The 25,849-nt window shown below is 56.0% G+C and overlaps 1 protein-coding gene across 1 annotated transcript; it reads right to left on the bottom strand.

The window, feature by feature from the left end:
- Positions 1–12,881: 12,881 nt before the first annotated feature.
- On the bottom strand, positions 12,882–16,736 carry TMEM275 (transmembrane protein 275). The gene has a single exon (XM_033416536.2). It carries the CDS (start codon positions 14,095–14,097, stop codon positions 13,564–13,566), a length of 534 nt encoding a protein of 177 aa, XP_033272427.1. The 5' UTR covers positions 14,098–16,736; the 3' UTR covers positions 12,882–13,563.
- Positions 16,737–25,849: the final 9,113 nt, after the last annotated feature.

Raw genomic sequence — 25,849 nt, 5'->3', positions numbered from 1 at the left:
TAGAGAACCATGGGAGTTCAGAGGAGGGGTCCCTAGCTCAGCCCAGGGAGGTCAGGAAGGCCCCTTGGGAGGGAGACTTTTGAGCTGAGTCCCATAGGTCCAGTGTTCACCAGGAGGGCAAGAGAGAAGAGTATCCTGGGAGGCACAGCACACACAGAGCTGCAGGACCGCCAGCTGGTGAGCCCCGAGCCCTGGGGGAGCCAGGGCCTGTCCAGGTGGGGCTTGAGAACGGTGCGGGGTAGTGTCAGGGGCTGAGGAGGGAAAGGAAAGCTGGGAGCTCGGACTCAAGCCCAAGGGGCGTTGGGAGCTATTCCCACCCAGTGGGGGAGTGGGGTGATCAGATTTGCATCTTAGAAAATCCCAACCCCCCATACCTTTGCTGCATGGTGGCTCAGGAGGAGGTAAGGAAACCAGAGAGGAGGCCACTGTCACATCCTGGTGGGAGGAGGGTGACATCAATGTGGACTAGGGGAGGAGGGGTGGGAGGAAGGAAGTCGAATTACTATGGTTACTGCAGGTTTAGGAGGGGTCAAGGGTGCTCCTGAGTCTCTGGCTTGGTGGATGGGGACCCTTGGGCTGGGGTGAGGGGAATGAGCCCGAGTTAGACTGGTCTTTGGGGCACCTTTAATTTATTCAAGGGAAGATGTTGGGATGTACTAGATCAGGGCACAAAAGAGGGGTCTGTCTGCGCTGCTTAGACTTTATTTAATAAGTACTTACGTAACACTTTCTCCGTGACTGGCACCTCACAGATATTGTCATTTAATACTCACATAACTCTATGTGGTATTATTATCCCCATTTAACAGATAGAGAAACTGAGGCGCAGAGAGGTTAAATAACTTGCCCATGACCACACAGCTAAGTATTGGGCAAACCAAGGTATGAACCTGGCTAACCTCAGAATCCATGCACTTCACCTTGGTGGTTGTCAACAGAGATAGAGAATGAAACCACGTCACTAAGTAAGATCACACAGGGGACTCTGAGGATGGGACCTCAGGGAAACACTGACTACAAAGCAAAGAAAATTCTGTTATGGAGTTGGGACAAGCTGCTCCTGGCTTGCTGGTGACTTTGGGCAAATAACTGCCCCTTTCTAGTCCTCAGTTTCCTTTTCTGTTGGCTGGGAATCATTAACTATGTCCAGCCTGCTTCCTGGGAGGCTTAGGTGAGACCAAGAGGAGAAGGGTCTGGAGGAGGCCGAGGGGCTGAGTGGCCTGTGCCCGGCACGCAGTAGGTGCTCAGACAGCCCACGGTGGGTGCGATGAGAAAGGCATGGGGGCTCCCTGGAGCTTCTCCCTGAATCCTCATTTCCTTAGACCTTGGCCCGTGTTTTCCTTCGGTCCAGGGTTCTTTGGGGGCCCTGTGGAAGGGGCACCATCTGAGAGGGTCCTGGGGGATGGACCCCTTTAGGGCGGGGTGGGGTGGGGTCCGCCCCTCCCCCGTTTCCCACAGAGCTGCCGGGCCTGGAGCTCCCCCACCCCCACCCCACCCCATCTCTCATTCTCTGCTCCCTTCTGGGAAAGCCGATTAGGAGGCAGCCTCCTGCCCACCCCCCTGACAAGTTTGTCTGAACTTCCAACAAAGGCCCTCAGAGGGCTGCAGAGGGAGGGCCCGGCACCAGGAACCTGACACCACTGGCCCAGGATCACCCGGGCAGCCTAGGAGGCGGCTGTGCAGCTCTGCTCACCCTATGCAGGCAGGAAGGTCTCCCAGAGGGGACCTGGCCCCTCCAAGGCCTGGGGGCTGGCAGGCTGGGAGACATCTCCCCCTGGGATCCCCTCCTAACGGGGACAGGGCCAGCCCCAGGAGGTCAGGTGGGGATCTGCATACATTCTCACCCACAGTCACACACACACTCCCAACTCCCAGGGACACTTGTACCCTCCCCCGCTCACAACCACACACACACTCACACACGTATCCTCTGTGTGATACACACGGGATGTGCTGACTTCTGTATTGCACCACACAGTCTCAGGGTGTCTGTGTGTCTGTCTCTGCTACGCTTGCACACACCACCCATACAAGCCCTCAGCCTCGCCTGGAGGTTGCACACTTGCCCCACTCCCAGATGTGCACTCTTCCTGGCTTACACTCCAGACAGCATCCCCCCAACGCTGGGATAGTGGCTCCAACTCCCCCCTACACACAGGCCTCCAAGCCACACTGCCAGCTTGGTGCTTGGAGATACTCCACGATTGCTGCCCTGGGCCTGCTGAAGACACTGCCCAGATACCCACACGAGAGTCAGACCCGGGCCCGAGCTGCCGTTTAACACCCTTGTTCCCTGACTCCATGCATCCATCCTCACACACCATCTGCTCTCTTGAGGACACCCTGGGGAGACATAGGCCCCTGGGCTCAAGCCCTGTATTGTTCTGATGTCTCCATTTCAAAATCCTTAACTTTTTTTTTTTTTTTTTGCGGTACGCGGGCCTCTCACTGCTGTGGCCTCTCCCGTTGCGGAGCACAGGCTCCAGACGCGCAGGCCCAGCGGCCATGGCTCACGGGCCCAGCCGCTCCGCGGCATGTGGGATCCTCCCGGACCGGGGCACGAACCCGTGTCCCCTGCATCGGCAGGCGGACTCTCAACCACTGCGCCACCAGGGAAGCCCCCAAATCCTTAACTTTTAAACAAAGGACCCTGCATTTTCATATTGCCCCGGACTCCACCAATTGTGGAGCGGCTCTCACGCCCTCATCACAATCTCCCTCAGTCTGACTCACTCGGCCCTGCTGAGGCTTTAGAAACTCCGAGTCTCCAGAAAGCTCTCAACTTCTCCCACCTGCCTGAATGCCTCCGCTTCGTCTTACAGCTGAGCCTTCCCTGTCCACCCCCATCCCTCACCAGGCAGCTGAGTGTGATGGGTGGAGGGAACTACTAAGCATATACTACACTTCTATATACCTCCTCCTAGTGCGATCTTGGGGTTCAGCGTCCTCATCTGTAAAACAGCCTAATGATAACACTGACTTCGGGGTTCTTTGTGAGGTTTAAATAACATCTGTAAAACATTTAGCACAAAGCCTGGCATTTAGTAAATACTCAATAAATACTTGTTATTATTGCTATGATTACATTCTTATAAGTGCTGGCGAACAAAACTAGACTGGCCCTATGATTGTCTAGTGGGTAAAACAGAGATTACTCGAATAATCACACATACATAAATGTGAAGTAGCCGCAGTGAATGAGGAGCACAGGTCTCTAACCTCATGAGGTTTACAGTTAACAGGAGAGGCAATCTGAGGCAAGGATCAGGGATTGGTCTGGAACAGGGCCAGGAATAAGTCTGAGGCTAGAATCAGGGATCAGCCCGGGGCACGTCGCTTAGGGGACAGAGGTGGGGCTCAGAATGGGGCCAGGGTCAAAGCTTTGTGTGTGGCTGGAATCAGGGATCATTTGGGGCCAGGGGTAGGGCTCAGTCTAGGGCAAATCACAGCTCAATTAGAGGTCAGAGTTGGGGCTCAGAATGGGGCCAGGGCAGAGCTCAATTCGGGGCAGGGCTGAGCTAAGTCTGTCACTGGTACCAAGTCAATTTCATTTCTAGCAGTGACTCACTGTGGGGCTGTTTTAATAAGCTGCTAGGCTTCTGTGAACCTCTGTTTTATCATCTGTAAAACGGGGAGATCTCTGTCTACCCCCCAGCCCGTGGGAATCCAGTGAGCTAATAATGGAAGCGGAGGATTAAACCGCTGCCACAGCTGCTGCTGATTCTAAGCCTGGCCCCCTGGGGTGCTCCTCCCCCTGCCAGGCTGGGGAGGCCGTGCCATCCTCACCTAAGTCCCCAGCTGTGGGGAACTCGCCACCCCAGCCTGGGATCCTTTCCCAGAGGATTCTGGAGATTTTGCAAAGCCCTTTGAACAACAAAGGCCACGGGAGCGATATTTCCTCCTGGGGACTGACTGCCCAGTGGTTCCTTTATCTTGGCAACCAGGTTTGAAGAGCCATTCTTGGAAAGAGCTCGTGTGGGGCGTGTGCGGGTGCGTGTGAGTGTGAGCATGTGCTTACAAAGCTGCTCTTTGTTGCCGTCCCCACCTGAGCGGCTGCAGACCTGGAAGCCTGGGTCCTTCAGAGTTCAGCCCATCCATCCCTCGCCTCCACACAGATGTGCTGGGCAGCCAGGAGGGCGGGAACACTTTTTTACCTTAAGATTTTCCCGGAGGAGAGAGCTCCAAGAAACAGGAGCCCTAGTGCCTCAGGAACAAGGTAGGCTAGGCTGAGGTGGATGCTTGACAACATGGGAGAGATGAAAGGGAGTTTGGGTTCTTTTAGCAGGTGCAGGGCATCCTCGGCCCTGGGGTCCCTCCCCAGCATACACGGACCCTCTGGAGGCAGGGCCGACAAGATGCCCGAGAGGCTTGCCTCATTCAGACTTACCTTCAGTCTGCTCTTGGTAAGCCACTTAGAGAGAGACTGTGCCGCCAGCAAGCCCCGACCTACCTGTCGGACTGTGGGACATGGGAGAAGTCCCTCTCTGGGCCTCAGTCCCTGTGTTTAAGTTGGGCTTGGACTGAAGCCCCTGACTGCACTGGGTGGAAGCTCCAGGTATACAGGCAGGACCTGGAGTAGCCAGACCTGCAAAAGGAGTCTTTCTGCCTGTCTCTTCCTCTCCCTTTCTCCTGTTCTAGCTGCCAGGATCCCACTAAGCCCAAGCGAATGGACAAGTGTGGGCTGGCGGTGGCCTACTGGAGGGCCTGGTGTGTGGATGGCCTGGGGATTCCTGCTACAGGTTCTCAGAACAGACATCCTCAGGGGCCCTCCAGTTCAGTCCCCATTTGGGCAGAAGTCACTAACACCCAGCCCCTGCCACAAACCCGCAGGGACGGGAAGCTCATTACCTTGCTGGGCAGCCTGCTCCAGGTCTGACCCGGAAGTTCTTCCTCATTTGAGCTGAAACCTGCCTCCTCCTCGTCAGGCCTGGCCTGGGGGGTGGGGGTGGTGTGCACACAGAAGACATCTATTCACACTGTTCTGGGACATCCAACCAAACTGGACCACGTGGCACCTCCCGCACTCACTGTGCCCCTTCCCACCCGTCTGCTCTTGCTGATCAGGCCTTCTGGGGAAAGCCTGTTCACTCTTCAGAACCCATCCATACGCACCCTCGCCAGGAAGCCTCGCCTGATCACTCAGCCCCTCCCTCTCTTGACCCTTCTTGGCCACCCAGGGACACCCAGATGGAGCTCCCTGAGCAGGACTTGGCACGGGCAGAGCCAGGCTCAGAGTTGTTGTGGAACCAATACTGCACCTGTCTAACTGAACTGGAGGTGCAGCGTGAGCGGCGGGCTCTGCCTGGGACCCTGGGAGCCCGGTTCCTGTCTGGCCTTGCTCTGTGGCCCCGGGCAAGCCCTGGCCTTTTCTGGGCCTCTGTTTCCTGTGTAGAGGTTGGAGGGTAGTCTATTCAGGCCACCCGCCTGCCTTGGACGGCCTTGCTTTCTGAATGTCCTGCTGAGTTTTCTCTTCTGTGTGATATTCACCCCCCAGTTTCCTCAGTTGTTCCACCCAGGGCCTCTCCCCATGCTGGACCACATGACCCGCTGTGGGTGCACACAGGGCTTGGAGGCACTCGTGGCAAAGGCCCAGCAGCTGCCCAAGGAAGTGGGATGAAGGGGTGTCCAGGGATGGTGCCCAAGGACCAGTGAGCACCCTTTGGCCATGCAGGACCTCGCCCTTCTCCTTTAGAGATGAGGCTGGGCCTGAGGCTGAGGCTGTAGCCCAGTCCCTGTCTCTTCCTGTCTCTTCTCTTCCTGAGGATGTGGCCCCGTCTTGGCACAGGCTTTAGCTCCCTCCTCTCAGTCTTGAGTCCCAGTGCCCACACTTTAGGGACCACCCGCCACCAGTCTTTGTGAGGTGGTTGGGAGGGGCCTCAGTCAACTAATGTTTACTGAGCACCATCTATGTGCCAGACACAGCCTGGGAACTGGAGATGCAGTGCTGAACGAGACTGTCCCTGCTCCCAAGGCACTCATTGCTGGTGGGGAGACAGACAACAGGTAGATAGGTGCTGAAACAAATATGTTTGGGGTGCTGATTAAAGGTTATGAAGAAACTCAAATAGAGAGTGGGGTCAGGGTGCAGCTGAGGAGACGGATGGAAGGAGCAGACCAAGAGTGAGGCCAGAGAGGATCAGACAGATCAGATCGACAGACAGGCTGGTGCAGGCCTGGAGGCTCCACTGAAGGCTCCACTGAAGGCTCTGGGGGAGAAGGGGTGGGGGGGGGTGGGATCTATTAAGCTGATGACTCCAGGCCCTAATCCTGTGCCAGGCCTAGGCGGGTAGTGTGTGTGTGGGGGAGGGGAGCACCCCCGCTGGGGTGTAATTTCACGCTGAAGGGCCTGATGGGGCGTCCCAGGGACTGATCCTTTCTGGATCAGAAAACTCACTTCCCTTTGTCGCATGCAAGGGCGATTAATGCCTTAACCCTTTGTGGGCTGGCCTAGGGCAAGCCCCGCCCCCCTCCAGTCCCTTGGGACCTAGCCCAGAGCCCTTCGCCTCCAGCCCCATCAGCTCCTGGACCTGGTTCTGTCTGCAGAGAGGGAGAAGCTGTGACTGAGGACAGCCAGGGGACAGCTTTCCAAGCAGCTTTTCCATGTCCCTGTTCCCTGGAATGCAGCTGCCCAGGCCCTGTGCCCCCAGAGACGTGAACTCTCCACCCCTATCTGCAAGTTCTCTTATAGCTCAGTTCAAGTCCAGTCTCCTTCAGGAAGCCTGGGGTCTAGTCCACCGGCCACCACAGCCTTCCCACATGTCCTGCGAAGGGGCTCCCACTCTTTCCCGGGGGGCCCCTCCCAGCGGCCATAAGCAATACAGCCATAACCGCCTAGTCCCGCTGCCCTCGCAGCGAGGAATGAACACTACTCCGCCCCACACCCCCAGAAGGCCAGGTCCCCTGACCCTCACAGTCCACACCTCCAGTAGCACCCCAGGGATAGCCCTGGCCATTCTGTCCAATGGTGGCATTGCAGGCCTGGGCAGCTCACCACCGGCAGCCCCTGCCTCTCCGCCCGCTCGAGATCGCGGCCCCCCTCTCTCCCCGTCTCTATTCAAAGCCCCACCAGGAAGTTGTCGCACCTTCTTTGGCCCCTCCCCTCGCTCCTCGCAGCGTAACTTCGCCGCATCCCGGGGCAGCCCCGGCGGGTCGCCCCTCCCAAGCTCCCCTGGGGTCGGGGCAGAGGGGCAGGGACCTGGGCTGGGCCTCCCCTAAGCTCCCCGGGTCTCTGAAACCCCAGCCCCGTTAAAAGAAAGCCCCTAAATGTTATTTACACTTCGGAGTCTTAAAAACCATTAACAAAAGCCACTTAATTCAATTATCTTCCCGGCTGGCTCGGTTCTCGGAGCTGAGCGCGGGCCTCCCCTTGCCGCCACCCCCCGCCACCCCCCCCCCACTGTCATTGTGTCGGGCTAATGAGGTAAACTGAAGCGAGCCCTGTCCCCCCTGACAGGTTTATGAGAATTTAATAAAGCGTGGCCGGGACCAAATGAGTTGCCTCAGCCTGGGAGAGCTCATTGTCTTCGGCGTCAGCGTTTTTGACTCGAGCCGCCCCTCCCCCGCCCCGGCTCCCGCCTGGCTCGGTCCCCACGCCCGCGCCAGTGCCGCCCAAGGTGAGCCTGGGGAGGGCCTGGCAGAGGCCCGCTCGGGCCCCCAGGGCCGAGGCTCCCCGGGCCGGCCCTGACCTGGGCAGTGTGCCCTGCGGAGGGGCTGCGTGGTGCCTCGCGGACCTGCCTGTCCTCACACACACACCAGACCCCGGGAGGGCACGGGGACCTCCGGGACTCCTCCTTCCTGCCTCCCTGCTCCTGTCTCACCCACCACTGTCAACCTGAGGCTGAGGCCTGGCTGGAGCCGCCTTGAGCGTGATTCACTTTCTCTTGCTTGTCTGCAGTGACCGGCCAGAGCGAGGGGGCTTCTCTTCCTGCCAGGGTACACGGTGGGGACACGGGGCCCTCAGTCATGACCTGGTCACCTTCTCCCTTTTGCCCTGAAAGGTAACGAGGGGTGGGGCACAGCCCAGTGAGTGGAAGGGACTTGCCCAGGTTTTAGCGGGAGTCAGAAGTGCAGCTGGAAGAGGCGCCCAGGCTGGAGGCCCCCAGACGCACAGGCAGGCGGGCAGGCCTCACCGGAGCTCCAGGGGTATCTGGAGAAGGCCCAGCTGTCCTTCGTCCCTCATGTCCCGGACAGCCTAGAACCGGCCTTTCTCTGTCTGGCCTCTGCATCCTCAGGGATGCAATGTCTAGGAGTTTCCAGACCATTCAGAGACCCAGAATTCCTTCTTTCCCCTTCCAAAGTGTTTCCAGAAGTTACTTCCTTCTGGGGCTGAAGCCTGGCCTGGGAACCTCATCTGGAAGGTCCTGTAGTCAAGGGGGTGTGTGGGAGCCAGTCTTCGGGATCAAGGCTCAGTCCGTGACCATGATGAAATCTCAGTCTTAGTTCAGGGTCAGCATTCAGTGTATTGATTAGGGTCAGAGTTCAGGTTGGGACCAGATTCAGGGCTCTGTGACCAGCATCAGACTCAACCTGTTACTAGAATCAGGCCTTAGTGCATGCATCAAGGTCAGGGCTGTCTGTGCCCAGAATAAGGGCTTAACGTTTGTCCATGACCAAGACTCAGTCTGTGCCCAGATCAGGGTTCAATTTTTGGTAAAGGTCAGGGTTCAAGTCAGAACTCAGTCTAAGATCAGGATCAGGGTTCACTGTGTGGCCCAGGCAGGGTCAAGGCTCCGAATGTGGTCAGGACCAAGCTCAGGTCGGGACTTAGTCTAAAATCAGAGTGAGGGCTCAGTCCAGGACCAGACCCAGGACTCACCTGTGTCCTTGATAAAGGATGTCTGTGTCCAGCACCAGGCCTCCCTCTGTCGTAAGGTCAGGTTCCAGGGTTGGAGGTGTCACTCAGTGAATCTGGGTGACTTTAACACCCACCCCCTTCATGCACACCCAACTCCCTACTCCCCACCTCCTCAGAAGAGGAAAAGGCAAAGTTGTGCAGTCTGGCTGGGCTGTCACCTCTATCCCCTGTCATGTGCCCAGGGTGCCCTCTGGTGGCACTCCCTAGCAGTGCCGGTTTCCTCAGTCTTAGCCCATCCGTCTGGCCGTCTCCTATGCAGGGGAGCCTGGCCCTCAGGTGCATCCATTAATGCTCATCTAGCCAACTCTATATTCCTGTGTCACCCCCCCCCCCCAAAGCAGAAAACAGGAGTTAGCCAGGAGAACTCCCACACGCATAAGGAGCTTTTCTCCCTTCCGGTCCAGAATCAGGCATCTTGATAAATCCCTGTTTCCGGAGGCCCAGAACCTTAGCTGTGTGATAACATTCACACTCTTTACTCATTCAGTCGTTTGACAAATACTTATGGGGCACCTACCTTGTGCCAGGTAGGCACTGAGTGCACAGCTGTGAATAAGCCAGAAGTCCCAACCTCTTCGAGCTCACATTCTACTCACTTCTCCCTGATCCCCGACTCCTAGTGCACAGACCTCATCAGAAAGGCACTGGCATCAGCAGAAGGTTAGGTGAGATTCAGAACTGGGCAACATCAAGTCCCTTCTTTCCTCTAAGAGTCAGAGGTTGGACTACTCTAGGTTCTGGTTCCTGGTCTTCATTTCTCCTCATACGCCTCATCTGGACTCGTGGCTTCACCACCACCCACAGGTCAATGGCTTCTGCATCTGCCTCCCCAGGGCTCTCCATCTGGGACTCGGGCCTGCGGCTCCAGCTCCTACAGGACAGCTCCACTGGGTTTACAGACCTTTCATATGACAACAGCCCTTGCTTTTCCTCCACCGTATGCCCAGCTGCTCAAACCAAAATTCTAGAACTTCCTTCCAGATTCCTCTCTTTCACTCCCTTAAACTCCCCTGACAGGGAGACCTCAAAAATGGGTGTCGAATCGGCCCAGCTCACAGCCACCGCTCCGGTCCTGACTCCCAGCGTTTCCCACTGCAACGACCTCCCAACCTGGCCCCTCTTTTCCCTTGTGTCCCTCAACATCTATTTTCCACACAGCAGGCAGAGTGAGCTGTGCAATCATAAATCAGATCATGTCACTTCCCTGCTTAAAACCCGCCAGTGGCTCCCATCTCACGGAGAATAAAACCCCAGCTCCTCACCCTGCTTACTAAGCTTTACAGGAGCTGAGCACGACGCCCGCTCCCCCCTCCTCCAACTTCATCTCCCACCCTTGTCTCTACAGCCCTTCTTTCTTGGTCTGACACATGGAAGCCAAGTTCATTCTCACCTTAGGGTTGCACTGGCCATTTTCCTGAGCATGAAATGCTCTTGCTCTAGACCCATGCGTGGCTAACTCTTGTCAGTCAGAGCTCAGCTTAAATGTCACCTCTCAGAGAAGACCTCTCCAGCCATCGAAGTCCCTCTGTCACACCTTCCTGTTGTGATTTTCTGCACAGCACTATCAACTAGCTAGGATTTTTTGTCTTGTTTGCTTACTTATTTAATGCTTTAATTCTCCCCCAAGTAGAACGTAAGCTCCTCCAGAGCTTGTTCACCAAGCTATGGGTTCATAGTAGGGCTCAGGAATTATTTATTGAATTAATTAGTAAAAAATGGTCCTAAGTGGCCGCCCTCATTTCTTCTAGTGGTTCTAGAGAGGGAGAGGATCTGAGTTCCCGGCCCTTAGTGGGCTCCCTTGTCTTGGCCCTCTGGGACGTGGCCTCACTGTGCCACCCCTGAGCTCCCCCAGGCCCCAGGCGGCACCCCTCCTTTCAGAAGGACCAGCTATGTGTCCTCCACATAGGACTGTGTGCAGCCCCTGGACCTCTGAGGACATACCCTGGTGCCTCAGTTCTGAATCTCAGGGCCAGGAGTGGGAGTGGGAGGGGTTAGCCTTCATCCCAGGACCCCTCGGCAGTGTCCCAGCGGGAGGTGGCAGTCCCTGCTCAGATTCCTCGAGGTCAGGGAGCTTCCTGCCTCTGTGCCTTCAGAATCACCTCCTCTCCTTCCACAGAAACCTGCTCCCCACCCGGTGGCGCCCTGGAGTCCCTCTCTGCCCTCAGGGCCTGGAGCCTGCCGGGGAGGGGACTGCAGACGTGCGGAGACAGGGCAATCCTCCAGCCTCCTTGTGCGTGGAGACTGTGGCTGCCCTTGGGCCTCGCTGGCTCCACGTGGATGCATTGCCCTAGGGGGGCCTGAAGGGATATGAGGGGAGGAGTCCCCGGGTGTGGCAGGCCTGGAGGGATACTGGGGGGCTTTGCTAGGGCTGGCGGATTGGAAAGTGGATCCTGGGGTATAGAGCATATCTCCTGGTGTGCCTGGGGAGGGAGAGGAGGCACAGACGGGACAAAAATGACCTTCAGCTGGCGGTGACAATGCAAGGGAGACTCCAAGGAGCCATGCCCCACAACCCGCCCTCTGCTGCCACCTTGATCCCATTCTATTCACTCACACCATCGATCTGTGGCCCACTGCCTTGAACCCTATCACATGCTCACTCTCCTCCCCAGCAGCAGATCCAAGACAGGATCTGGAAGTCTTCTTCTTTTTTTTTTTTTTTTGGAAGTCTTCTTGTAGAAGAGGAAGAAACCCTGATGGTGCAGCTCCAGGCCTCTGCCAGCAGGAGGGGGAGGGGTTTGGGCTGGGCCTGGCATTCCTGGGCTAGAATCTGGGGTGCCTCTTCTTAAGAAGGTGGTGGGAGAAGGGTGGTCCACACCCCAAGGCGGCATCAGCAGTGGCCCCTCTCACCTCCTACTCTTCCAAGGCAGCAGGTGGTGTCCGAGGCTGCCAGTGGACCAGAAGAGACAGGCCTGGAGCCTGGGGAGGTGGCCTTCCTTACACACACACACACACAAACACACACACACACACACACACACACGAATGCAGGTGGGGGTGGGGAAGTGCTCTGAGAAGAGGTCATCAGCTCCAGGGGCTAGATGCTTCAAAGGTTAGGACCATCGACCCGTGCTAATTAATAGAGATGACCTGCTCAGCGCCCACTGAGAGGGAGTCACTCTTCTTCAGGTCAGTGGGAGGGAGACAGCAGGAGAGGAAGAGGCAGAGAGAGGGTCAGAGGAAGGGAGGAAGAGACCCAGGGCTGGTGGAAAGTGCCTGTGCCAGGGCAGAAGAGCAGCAGAACCCAGCCTGGAAAGAGGAAGGGAGGCTGACGAAGCCAAGGGCAGCTGGACAGGGAGTCATGGCCAGCCAGGGGTGGTGGGCCAGCACGTGCCACCATCCCTGGGCACTGCTTGCCTGGGTCCCTGAAGTGAGAGGAGGGGCTGGCCCAGGGTTGCAGTGTCTTTCCTCCAGCCCCCAGCCCCCTTGTTTCTCCTTGCAGGGCAGCCTGCATCTCTCTACCTGGATTCTCTACCTGCATTTCTCTCACCCACCTGGACAGAGGACAGGCTGAGCCCAGACTGCAAGCACAGCCAGGCCAGGAGAAAGGTGTAGGCTTTGCAAGACCTGGGGAGCCCTTCTTGCCTCACCATCCCTGCTGGGTGACCGAGCCCTCAACCACCACCAACACACACACACACACACACACACACACACACACACACACGCTCCCACACAGGTGTGATGTCAGACAGTGTCACCCAAAATACTCCCACACTCCCCATCTCATAACGTAGCCGGGCTGTCTCACCCACAGTCACACTCATATACTCATCCAGCCCCCTATCCGACACCTGTTTCCACAGATGTTCACAGGCACCCACAGTCTCAGTCTTTTGTTCACAGTCACACACTCCTCTCCCTGGGGCTCCCTTCCAGGTCTCCAAGGGGGGCTGGTGCTGGGATGATGAAGCACTCCGCCGCAGGGTGGGGGGACCGAAGACTCCAGGGTGCTGGGTCAGAGGCCCCGCAGTCAGCTCCTCCCTCCTGCGCTGCACAAGGGCAGAGGACGACTCCAAAGGTGATTTATTAAGGAGCGAGGGAGGTACAGCGGGAATACACAGTGCGGTTCACACCGAGACCTTCAGGGTGGGAGGAGCCCCCTCACCACTCCTCCCTGTCGGCCCCCAGCTCAGCTCCCCCTGCTCTAGTCGGGCAGAAAGGGTGGGGTGTGCTCAACACAGCTCTATCTTAGGGATGATCTGGCTCAAATCAGATCCTGCCCCCATTAATCCCAAAAGGTCATGTTGGGGTAGAGACAAGGAGGGCGGGGAGGGACAGAAGGGGGTCGGGCAGCCTTTCTCAGCAGGCGGGGACAGGAGACAGCCCAGGCTGAACCCATCCTTTCTCCCCCTCTTCCTCCCACCCGTTGGGGGCGCGGGCCTTGCTGAGAGCCCCTCAGAGTGGCTCTGCTCACAGTGCCCAGGGAGGGAAGGACCAGTAGCCCAGTTTCCGGACGTCTGGGGAGTGAGGTAAACTAGGGCCCAGCAGACCCCACCCTCTGAGGGCCGTGCCTGGACACCATCCTCACACTCCCCCCTCCCTCCCCCGGAAGTTCCAGAGATGGGACAGAGGAGGCCACCTGTGCCCAGCACCGGACCCGTATGAAAGTTTTCTTTTTCTTGTCTCTCCTCCTCCCTCTCTTTTTCCCTAATGGCACTGATGGGAGGGAACCGGGACAGGGGAGTCAGGGCCGGGGACCCGGGAGGCTAGGGGGCGACGCCCTCCCGGGGCAGGTCGAGCCGGACCCCATCGGCGCGCGGCGCGTAGAGGGCTGCGGGCGCGGGGGCATCCAGGGTGAAGGGGCCGGGGCTGGGGCTTGAGCGGCCGGACGACGCGGCCGAGGCGGCGGGGCTGAGCTGCACAGCCGTGGTGTCCTGCGCCGTGCGCTCGCTGCTCTCCATCTCCAGCGCCACCCGCCCGCCGCCCCCGCCCTGGCAGGGACCCGCGGCCGCCGTCGAGCGCGAACGGGGCGCGGGCCCGCGGCGGCGGCTACACACGCAGCAGGCCGCGAAGAAGCCGAGCGCCAGTACGAGCAGCGCCGGCCCCAAGATGAGCGGCGCGTTGTGCCCCGGGACGAAGGAAGCGAAGGCGCCCACCAGCGTCACGTTCACGCCCGCCAGCAGCACGCACAGGCCGCAGGCGCAGAACAGCGCCGGGGACGGCGGGCCGGGCAGCCGGCCTTGAGCGCGGCCCGCGGGCGCCCGGGCCGGGGGGCCCTGGCTCTTCTCCGGGGGCGGCATCGGCCTGGGGACTCCGGGCACTCATCCAGCTCCCTCCTGCCGCCGGCCCCTGCCAGCCCACATGTCAGGGGCTCAGCTCACAGTAGTCCTGTGGGCACAGATCAAGGGAGAGGTCAGCTGGGCATCTGGGCTTCCAACCCCACTCTCCGTTCTGTGGCTACGTTCAGTGCCTGGGAGTGCAGAGGCCATGCCGTCTTGGCCAGCCCCTGTCTCTGCCTCTGCCTTTGGGAAGCAACAGCTCACCCCCCATGGGAAGACTCCCTTATCCCACCAGGTCCCTGGAGTTCCTCGTGGCTAATCTTGCCATCTTCCCTCCCTCCCCACTTCCTTATGTCCTGCAGACAGACACCAGTCCTCCACCTCCTCTCCTCCAGAAAGCCTTCTTGGGCTAATTAAGTGAGTAAATAGGTGTAAAGTCCTCGGCACAGTGATAATCATGATCAGTAGTTCTAATCAGAGGCCAGGTGGCAGCTCTTGGGACTTAGCTTCCTCCCTTGAGTGTTAGAGGCCCTAGAAATCATCTGGTCTAGCCCCTGCTCGTCCAGAAGAGGAAACTGAAGCGCTGAGAGATCTAGCGATTTACCCAGTATCCGGGACCGGGACCTCATGACCTGCTGCCTGGCCAGGGGGCCACCACCCCAGGTTCTGATAGGCATAGCAATGACATTAACTTTCCCGAATATCAGATGAGGCCCTGGAGTGAATGACCACATGAGAGTGAGGAGCTCTTGAAGTTTTAGATGGTCAGTGAGAAGAGACAGTCCCTACATGGGTTGGGCTGGAGCAGACCCAAGGCCCCGGGTCCTTCCCAGACTGGGCATTCTATTAGATTCCACTCCTACCCCCATCGCATCCCCCAGGAGTCTAGTGTTGAACCTGGACTCAAAAGCCCAATCACTGGGTACTAGGATCCCTTTCTAGGATTTTCTCATTGTATCTGGTTGTGGGACCTATCACTGGATTCTATAATTCTGGGAATGTGTACAGAGGCAAGGGTAATGTCATCAGAGTCTGGGGAGTTTAAGACTTCTCTTTGAGAATTCTGCTCTATAACATGAAATCACAGGTACTAAGGCCCTCGAGGGATGAGATCATAGCCATGGAGCTGTGTTAGAATTGTGAAAAAGTGTCGGAAAAGGGCTCTGAGTTGGGGTGGGAGGGGAGTAATTAGATGGGACTACTGGTTGGCACGGAGCATGCTGGATGAGTAACGGAGCATGACCTGGACAAGTGGCCTAACTCTCTATGCTTCAGTGTTAACACCTGTAATGTGGGGCTAATAAGAGAACCTACCTGATAGGGTGTGGTGATAACTAAATGCTGTAAGCTAAATCAAGTGCTTAGAACAGTGCAGGACATAGTGAGATTTCCATGTTACTCATGTCGTAGTGGTGGCTGATAAAGAAGGGGCTCTAAGGTCTCAGATCTGGGGGTCAGTCATGTCAAGTTTGGAAACAGAACAGTCAGTCTGTCCCTCAGATGGAAGTGCCTCAGGGACGGGCCCTGAATTATCCTTCCCAAGTCCAAAGCCTGTACACAGAGGAGTTGGAGAGAATTTGATGATGGGGTGTGTGAAAACGAGGACTAGTGCTGGGGAGGGGCAGCTCAGGTTGTCACTCTGGACACAGGTAGGAATCAGCTTGGCCCAAGCAGGTCAGAGGGTCTGGAGGCCACCTCCGGGCCTGCCCAATGTGATGACTCCAGGGCTTCCTCCCTTGGCATCACAGTGGGAGGTGGCACCAGGGGAGGTGACAGCTGTCCTGCAACTCCAGCGAGAAGCTCCTGGCTGACACAGTAAGCTGGCAGGAATTCAGAAATCCCCAAATCCTGGTGAAGAAAGCATGTGTTGACCCTTGAGGGCATCTACCGACCACAGATTCCTCAGGAAGCGCCATATTTGCATGAACCATCTTTTTTTGTTGTTGTTGTTTTTTTGCGGTACCCGGGCCTCTCACTGTTGTGGCCTCTCCCGTTAAGGAGCACAGGCTCCAGACGCGCAGGCTCAGCGGCCATGGCTCACGGGCCCAGCCGCTCCGCGGCATGTGGGATCTTCCCGGACCGGGGCACGAACCCGTGTCCCCTGCGTCGGCAGGCTGCCTCTCAACCACTGCGCCACCAGGGAAGCCCTGCGAACCATCTTTGATCTGCAGCTGTTGGTTCTGCCAGGCAGCAATAGCAACCGCTGAAGGGGTACAATTTTTAAAGCAGCTTCACACGCATGACATCACTGAACGATACACCTGCTTGATACTTATTAACAGCCACATCTTACAACTGAGGAAATGGAGGCTCAGAGAGGGAAGTTGATCTGGGTCTAGTGGCTGGACTAAAAGGAAGACCAGAATCAGAGAACACATGGTCTAGCTCACAATGTATGCAATCGTGCTTCATTTTAAAGAGAAGGGTTTGATCCCCTTGGTGTTGATGTGGAGATAAATCCCAACACTTTCTTCCTGCTGCCCTCAGGAGGTGCTGTGAGATTCCCAAATTTCACCCCTTCTGTACCTCATCATTATCTGACATTGTCCTTCCTATGGGGAAGGCTCTGTCTGAGGCTGATGGAGGGAGCCCCTGATGGAGGGGATAGTGTCTGGCCTTTCACCTTATCTCACAGCAGACTCCTGAAAGCTGACACTGGACAAGGGTCGGGGGGTGGCGGGGGGAGGCCTAGGTGGCTGGAGGATCCAAGGCTCTCCTTTCTTTTTCCTTATAGAGAAGACTCTTTATCTTTGGGTTTTGGCAGTTTTACTATGATGTGCCAAGGTGAGATTTTCTTTGTATTTATCCTTTGTGGGCTTCCTGATGCTTCTACAATCTGTGGCTTGATTTTTGCCTCTTTTGGAAAATTTTCAGCCATTATCTTTCCCTCTATTCTCTCTCTTCTCTCCTTCTGGAAACCTAATTGCATACATGTTCAACCATTTGACATTGTCCCACACATCTCTTATACTCTATTCTGTATTTTCTAGCCCTCCCCACCCCCCACCCCGACCCTGTTCTCTCTGGCTATTTTTCTACCGATCTGTCATCCAGTTCACTAATCCTCTCTTCACCTGTGTCTTCTCTGCTGTAAAATCCATCTATTCAGTTCTTAATTTCAGTTGTTATAACTTTTCAGTTCTGGTATTGCCACTTGATTCTTTTTCATAGATTTCAGTTTTCTTCTGAAAAACTCCTCTTATGTATTTTCTTGAACATATTAAACTCTTTGAAGTCCATGTCTGAAAACTCCAACATCTGGATGTCTTGTTTTTATTGTCTGTTTTATTGCTTTTGGTTTGGGGTCATTAAGTCTTATCTCCTGTAATGCCAGATCACTTTTTTATTAAACGCCCAACATTGTCAAGATAGCTTGAGGTCCTGGATGATGTTATCTTCCTTTAGAGAAGATTTACTTTTGCTTCTGACATGCAGCTGAAGAAGGGACAGGCCCAATCTGGGACTGCACTGACTGGGAGCTGTGTTTCGGTCTTCCTGAGTCTGGTCTATATCTGGTTAACCAATACTCGCAGAGGATAGCCTTTTGGGGCCCCCAACTAAAAGCAGGAGGTGTTTAACAGGGCCTTTCCACTTTTTAAGCCCTAAATTCCAATTTTGACTTCCCAAATCCATGGCCACTGCCCCCTACAAACTGGAAAATGCCTTAAGGGAAAGAGTGAAATAAAATATTATTTCTCTTCTCTCCAAGATCTTGGCCCCTCAGGTCCTTACTGCCTTGGTAGCTCTCCCATGCCTTTAAACAGATTTCTTAAATGTTTAATCCAGCCTTTTTAGTTACCCTCAGTGAGTGAGTTGGTCTGATACAAGCTAGTCTTTCTTAGCCATAAACAAGTCTAGATGAGAATCTGAAATTAGCACTTTCAGATTGCTAACCAAGTTAGTTGTGTTATGTTGAGCACTTTGCAATAACATCTAATTTAATTTTCACAGCATGAGATTAAGTATTATTGTCATATCCCCATTTTGTATATGAGGATATTGAGGCACAGAAAGATTCAATTTTCCCAAGACCACTGAGTGGCAGTGGTGGTGCCAGGATCTGAAAACTGGTGTCTTGACACCAAAGACTGAGATCTCAACCCAGTATAGCGCTAGGTTTGCTAAGTGCTTGTTGAATGACAGAAGCACAGGGCAGAGGCTTCTGTAGATAAGCTCCTGTAATCAGTACTTATGCTGCTCAAATATCCACAGCAGAGGAGGACAGGGTGTGTTCTGTGTGTCTCTTAAGGAAGGTAAACTCACTTTGCTCCTTCCTTGGCTTACCACACTCAGTTCAACTAAAGCAAATACCTGCCCAAGGGCTGAGCTTCCAGGGGCTAATTGCCAACAAATGATCCTTACCTGCTCCTGGGAGGCAGAACTGACTCTGGAAGACAGACTGCTCCCAGAGTCTCCACCCCAGGCAGAGAACAGGCTAAGGGCTGATTCCTGTAGTTGCCTCCATCCTGGTTGATGGGGACCTGGAGCACGCAGGGGTGAGGTGTTGAGGTCGTTCAGCTATTGCAATTAATTCAGTCCGCAGCACCATTTCCATCTGGTGGACTGTGGCCCTCCAGCTGGGGCTGGTGGATACTGTTTTGTAGCGAGTGCTCTGGGTGTCATTGGTGCTGTTCACTAAATCTTTCTGGTACTCCCGCCTTCTGAACACATGTTATGATTGCACTTTCTGGCCAATTTGTGATTAGGTGGGGCTGTGTGACTAGTTCTGGCCAATGAATTGTGACATGCGTCACTTCTAGGATGGAGTATTTAATTTCAGAAGCAGGACCCTCCGAGTTGGTGCTATTGCTATCCCTTCAAATATCCCTTCAAACCCTTTCTACCTCATCCCAAGGCCAGTCTTCAACCCCATTGCCTGAGCAGGAGGGAAGGTCATTGCTCTGAATCTTGAGTTTTAGAATTGGAACCTTCTCTTTAGTGAGCACCCCAAGCTGCTGAACCTGTAAAGATCATCTCGTTCAATTCCTTCATCTGCAGAGGGGGGACACTGAGGCTAGGAGTGAGGAAGTTCATGGAGGGAGTCTGTGGCCAAGCCAGACCAGAACCTGGCCTTTTCCCACAAAGCCAGGGCTCTGACCATTGCCATTCAGCTGCGCATGACCCTGGTCAGGCAGCAAGAGTCCCCCCTGCCCTGCCTTGGCCTGGGAGGCCTTGTGGACTCTATTTGGGAGTCCAGGCCATAAGCAGTTAGGGGCAGAGGCAGACACTAAGGGGCTGGGCCTCAGATAACCAGGGTTCTTGACTCTGGTCTGGTTGGGCAACTTGGGAGGGCCAGGGCCCCTCTCTGGGCCTCAGCTGCTGAATGTAAAGGGAAAGGTTTAACCAGATTATTGTCTCTGAATCTGTCCTCCTGCTGCTGGTGGTTTGTGAAGGTGGACATGGAAACCAATCAGAAATTACTGCCAATATAGCAAAAGATCTCAAAAAACTGTGCACTTACCTGTAATATGGCTGTTCTTTGCTTTGGGCTGGGATTAAATCATTCCCTTCACCCTGGCCTGCAGAAGTAACCTGATGCTCTGCTGTTCAGGGTGGGGGTGGGGTGGGGGGTAGCTCTGATTTTGGGGAGATGGGCACTCACGTTGAACAGCAACTCTGTGCTAAGCACTTTCCCTGCACTCACACATTTAATCTTTACTATGACCCCGTGGGCTGTTGCCATCCTGAACCCAGTTCACAGTGAGAACCTGAGGCTGGGAGAGGTGAAGAACATTCCCTGGTTTACTCAGTTGTGATAGGTAAAGCTGGGATTTGAACCCAGTTCTGTCAGATTGAAAGCCATGTTGTTTCTGCTACACCAGAATTTCTGCTTACGGAAGGTATAGAGATATTTATTTTAAAAATTAGTAATTGATTATTACTATCCAGCCAATCATCAACAAGCTTGGGGCCCAGGGAGGATGGTCCTCCATAGGTGGACGCAGAGCTCCTAGAGAGGGGGTCTCCGTCTGAAGCCCCTCAGGTCAGCCTGACCCACCCAGTCTCTGAATCTTGGATGTCTGTGTTGTTCTAGAGCAGTTACTTGACCAGGGGCAGTTTCCAGGCCTTCTGGTCCCAGGTTCCTGCTGCAAGGACCCAGGAGCCCCTGGACAAGGGGGCTGGGACTTCGGTCCAAGCATCAGGCACTGGTCCCAGCCCCCTGTCTTCCATGTGAGATTGAGTCCCTCATTTGCTCAGTCTGAGCTCTTTCCCCTCACTGTGAACCCCTCTGTTTTCCTTAGCTTTGGCCCCTCTTTTCCCCTTCAGTCCCAGAAATTCTGGGCCAGCCCTCTCCCCTGGCCTCCCCATCCACCACCCTCCATTCCACCCCCATCCTCAGGGAACCTCCTACATCACCATTACTCAGTGCCAGCTTGTTCACTACCCTGGAAGCTCTCAGCTTCTGCCAACTGAATTCTGCCTCCTGGGAGCCCCCAAAGCTGCCACCACCCCCACCCTAGCCAATCCCACGGCTCCCCTACTTCTGCCCAGGCAATAGACATGCGAGAGAGCGCGCGCACGCACACACACACACACTCACACGAGGCTCACCCAGATTCTCCAGGCTGGAAACAAGAGAATGAAGAGAGTGAAATCTGGAGGTGTGGCTTCCCAGCTGCTGCGTCTGACACCTGGGCCCCATGATCCTCATCCCTGAGTGCATGTGCACACACACACATCACACGTGTACACTCAGTGGCCAGACATATCCAGAAACACACACACAGATGCATTACACACTGAGAGTTGCAAACACATAGCCAGACACAAAGACCCTCTCAGTTGCCTGCCTATGTGGTAGAAAGAAGCTGTTGCCCAGCAGAGGTACCTCTGGAGACTTCTCTGCCTGGGAGCGTGGAGGTGGACTGCAGATTGGCAGCAGTGGAACTGCCCACCTCCTTCCAAGGCTTTGGGAGGCGCTCTTTCTCCTCCAGCCCAAGTGCCCTGAGGGACTTCAGCAGCCTTTGCACGACCGCCCCACCCTGCACCCTCTTAGCTCCTTGGCTCCTCATTTCCAACGCCCAGTTCCTCCGTTCCACCCCAACTATGCTCCCCCTCGTCACCCCAAGGACCTCACCACCCCTGTCATCACCCTGAATCCTTCCACCTCTGAGAAACCCAGCCATCCTACTCTTGACTAAACCCCATGGCGACCACTATAGAAACACCTGCACAGCACCTACTATGTGCCAAACACTGTTTTAAGCCCTTTATATTATTAACTCACTTAAGCCCTATGACAACCATATAGATAGATGCTATTGCCATCTCCAGTTTTGGATGGGGACAAAGAGGCTCAGAGAGGTTGAATCACTTGCCCAGGGTCACAGACATGGTGATAATATGTGGCAGAGCTGGGATTCTGACCTAGGCTGTGTGTCTTCTAAATCTGTGTTCTTCACCACGACTCCACAGCCTCTTGCTGTAACAGTGCTCTGATCTAATGCAATCCTGGAACTCTCTCTACATTTTCTCCGTGAGCCTCTCACCTCTGCTTCTTTCTGCTTTCCACCCGAGAACCCCCACTGCCTTACTTCACTTACCCTCTTGCAGTTTACCTTGTCTTGCAACTTGTTCCTTTGTCCTTCTGCCAAAGCTGCCCAGTGATGCCTCGGCCCTGCATCAGTCCAGCTTTCTGTCTCCTCCACGTTTGTGCCCAAACTGCTAAGCTTTGTAGGTGAAAAGAAAATCACCAGCTGGGCAGCAGGGCCCTCGTGCATCCCTGTCTCTGGCGTGACTCAGGCCCTCAAGGATCCCGGGGAACGTCCCCCTTCCTAGTCAGTGCTCAGCCCTTCTCACCGTGCCTGCACCTCCTGGAGGCACTCGAGCCTCTCCTGCTTGAAACCAAACAAAGCCCCCACCTCCCCCACACCTGCCTGCATCTTGAGAGCACTGTCTGCGCTCCCTACTGTACCTCCTTCTCAAAGGTCAGTCCACTCCCGTCGCGCTTCTGTGCCACCGCGCTCCGAAGGCGCCTGCTCCAAGGCCGCCAGTCACCTCCTCGGTGCTGAATTCAGTGAGGACGGTTCAGTCCTTAGCTAACTTGACCTCTCCACAGCTTTGGACCCCTGAACCCTCCCTCCTGGGAACATTCTCTTCCTCTTAGAAACAAGCCCATTAAACTTCATCTTCTCCCACAAAGCCCAGACTCCCAGCCGGAAACCTGGCTTCATCCTTGCACCTCCTCCTCCCTCAGGCTCTCCCTGCCACATTTCCAATCTAGTCTGTCACCAGCCCTGCAGATTCTTCCCTCCAGGGCTCTAGAACCCATCCCTTCCTCTCTAGACTCACTGCTACCCCATTCCACTCTCCTCCCCCTTCGCTCCCTGCTGAAACCCCTCCTGGGCTCTCCCAGCCCCAGCTCCCTCCAGGCAGCCCTCTAGATTTTGCTGGAGCGGAGAGCAGAACTCGCCAGGTGTGGTCGGGTGGCCACGCTGCTCCTGTTGCCTCTACGTTCACCTGGCTAACTCCAGCTCAACCGTCAGAGCGCAGCTGGGACGTCGCTTCCTTCAGGAAGCCTTCCTTTGCCTCGGTGATGGGGAACTGCTGTGTCCAGGTCTGTATCCCCCACTGATCTACCTTGAGGACCAGGATTATATCCACCTTGTTAGCTGCCACATCCCCACTGGAGTGTCTGGGTCTCCCCAGGTGCCCAGGAAATATTGGTTAGACAAATGGTTAAGGTCAGAGGGGCCACTGCGGTCTGCCTTTATCTATCTCTTGGTTTTGAAGTCGCTCTATGCCCACTTCTCCCTATTCCCTCCTCACTTTGGGTCTTGGGAGGGTGTGGTGGACAGCTGGGTGGGGACTGGAGGTGGATTCTAGGGCAGATTCTTACTGAGTTAAAGACGGGGGAGGGCTCAGGGTAAAGCAGAGGGGCCCAGGGCAGCCTCTCCATGCTGTGTGTCCCCCTTCTCCTGTTTCCCTCTCTGTCGTTCTCATCTCTTTTCAGAGAACTGTGCTCAAGGCTACAGGTGCTTGACCTCTTGTCTGGGCACTACTCAGTTCCCCTGGGGTTTAGGGCTGGATATAGAGTATCTCCTCCAATCCTAAAGCTACCCTCCCCATCGTCTCCCTTCTCCTTTCATCCCCTTGCCCTCCCTCCAGCCTCCCCCAACGCCTGTAGCTTGCACTTGCCTGAGCCGGTCCAGTGGACACTTCTCTGCTGGTCCTGCCCCCGGGAACCCCCAGGGGAGAAAGGATCCCTAGAGAGGAGGGCAGCCAGGGGGGTGCCAACTTGGAGGGGGGTGCTGGGGGGAGCGGCGGCCGGCCCCCCTCACTCACCCGGCTGGCGGCTTGCAGATCCCCGGCTTAGCGGGTGGGCGGGGGCGTGAGGGCAGAGGGGCTCCAGGGAGCAGCTCCCGGGGACCCGGAGGGGCCGGGAGGGCCCTGGCTGTGGGCTGTGCCGTTCGGAGCGCCCATCTCAGCTTCCTTGCGGCCCCTCGGCTCCCTTTGACCCCCCACGGATCAGCGTTCCCACCAAGTCTCCTCTTCTCTTTGGCTCCGGCTCCGCACCGCCCTTCTCCCCTCCCCGCCTCTAGGTTTTAACGCTTTTCAAGCGCCTGGCAATGAACTCCCGGCCGCCCACACACTCTCCAGTCTGGACTTCCTGAGTCCGTGATGGACACATTGCCGTTCACTCTAGAGCGAGGGGTGTAGGTCTCACTGGCTCTGTCTTCAGTTTCTGGCGGATTCCCAACCCTGGGCGGGGGTGGGGCTTGGGGGGCAGATGGGAGGGGGATGGAGCGGTGAGAGCAGGAAGATTTTTCCGGGGATGGGGCTTGTTTTCAGCAACCCTTCTCCAATCACCCTCCACAAATCCTGCATCCTAGAAAGAGGTGTGGCCACGAGCCCCTTATACAGCTCCTGGTGAGATTTGGTGGGATTTGTAAGGGTTTCTTCGGGGGTGGGAGCGGGGAGGGAGCGCTTGGCCTGCCTCCAGGCTGGACTGTGTTGGCGAGGACTGGGTGGGAGTCTGAGGTGCTGATTTTCCAGGACCTGGGGGAGTTCAGCTGGAGGAGCATCTCCAACCCCCTCTTCATTCATTCACTCATCCATTCATAAATCCGCCCTGATGTGAACCACGCGCCAGGCAACCTTCATCCTGACAGTGGCCTGGGAGGGACCACTCATCTTCCACCTGCAGATGAAGAAACTGAGGCTCGAGGCCTCACAGTCTCTTGCCCAGGCCCTGGAGGTGGGAGGGGGGTTGCTGAACCAGTACTGAGTCTTAGCCCTAGACTCCAGCGCCAGCCTGGTCAGTCCTCCAGGTTGGCCCAGTGGGAATGTGACTTCCAGGGGGCTGCCTGGACTCCCCACCTTTGGTATAGTGTCAGCACCCAGCCCAAGGCTGGCTAGTCACATCCACAGTTGAGGTCAGAACAGGGCTATTGGATAGAACTGATTTCATTTATTGAACAGACCGCTGTCGTATAACCTGTCCCTGTCCCCGCCCCCTCCCCTCCCCCCCCCCCCCCACTGAATGGAGGGTTCCGGACCTGCTCGGAGGGGAGAGGGCGCTTTCCCCTAACACTACCCACCGCACCACCCCTGCCTGCTTGGCCCAACCTCAGCTTCTTCCAAAGCATGGATGGGGAGAAGTCACGTGTCTCCACAGGGCCACTACTGGGACCAGGTGAAGGGGGTGGGGGTCAGGGGTAGAGATGCAGTTGGGGAGGAGGTATCTGGACACTCACCTGGACTGGGGGAAGGGAGCTCTCAGGAAGCCCATGGCAGGGGAAAGAGAGGAAACAGGCCCAGGCCTTGAGAACTCCCAGAGTTTCAAGGGTCCTTGGAGCCCCACCCAGTTCTTCCCCAAAGGACATAGCTCTTGCCTTTTCACGTGTTCATTTCCTAATTTAATCCGCTCTGATGCCCAACGCTGCTCTGTGCCTGGCCCTGCCAGGCATCTGGGGTACCATAGCCCTGCCTGGGGGAGATCATGGCTGGGAAGGGTTGATGGTGGGTAAGGGGAGGACCACAATCCCTACAGCTCAGGCACCACCTTCCCCACTTCCACCCCATCCACCTCTAGGCATCTCTTTGGGGTGCTGCTGGTGAGGATGAAGACGGACCAGAGGAAGCATTTCCTTACTGATCAAGGAAACCAGGCCCGAGTTATTGTTGATGACGATGATGTTGAGGAAAAGGAGAAGGGAGAGGGAGCAGGCGGGAGGGAAATGCAAGGAGGGGGACACTGACTTCCCTCGGGCTGGAGGAACAAAAGTCTCCCCAGCCCAGCAGCATTTGTGAAATTTGTTCTATCCATGGAGGTCTGTCCCACTGTGGTCAGGGAGTTGGTCCCTGGGGCCTGTGCAGAGGGCAGCAGAGGGTAGAGCCATGGGTGGGGAGAGAGAAGAGGCCTGGATGCGAGGTTTGGGACAATCTCTCACCATGGGACTTGATGAGTCCTTTTCCTGCAGGGCCTCAGCTTTCCCATCTGTACAATAGGGTGCTTGCTCTCTCCTGCTTTTGGTGTGGTTTTCCAACATCCACTGGGTACCTTCCATGTGCCTGGCCCTCAGCGCCCCCACTCTCGTGAGGGGGAAATAGACAGAGGCCACTCAGAGTGCTGGGGGCTGTGATGGAGGGGAGCCCTGGGGCTGTGGGGGCACAGAGAAGTCAGGGGAGGCTTCCAAGAAGAGGTGTCATCTGCACTGATTCTTGAAGAATGAGACTCTTCCTAGCTTGTCCTTTGCTCACCAACGAGGACAGAGGCCACATGGAGAAGATGTCTCCACAGAGGTCATACAACTCTGCTTCCCCCTGAGGT

This window comes from Orcinus orca, chromosome 1 (genome assembly GCF_937001465.1).
Source record: "Orcinus orca chromosome 1, mOrcOrc1.1, whole genome shotgun sequence".
Classification (NCBI taxonomy): Eukaryota; Metazoa; Chordata; class Mammalia; order Artiodactyla; family Delphinidae; genus Orcinus; species Orcinus orca.
This window is presented reverse-complemented; position numbering and strand designations above follow the sequence as displayed.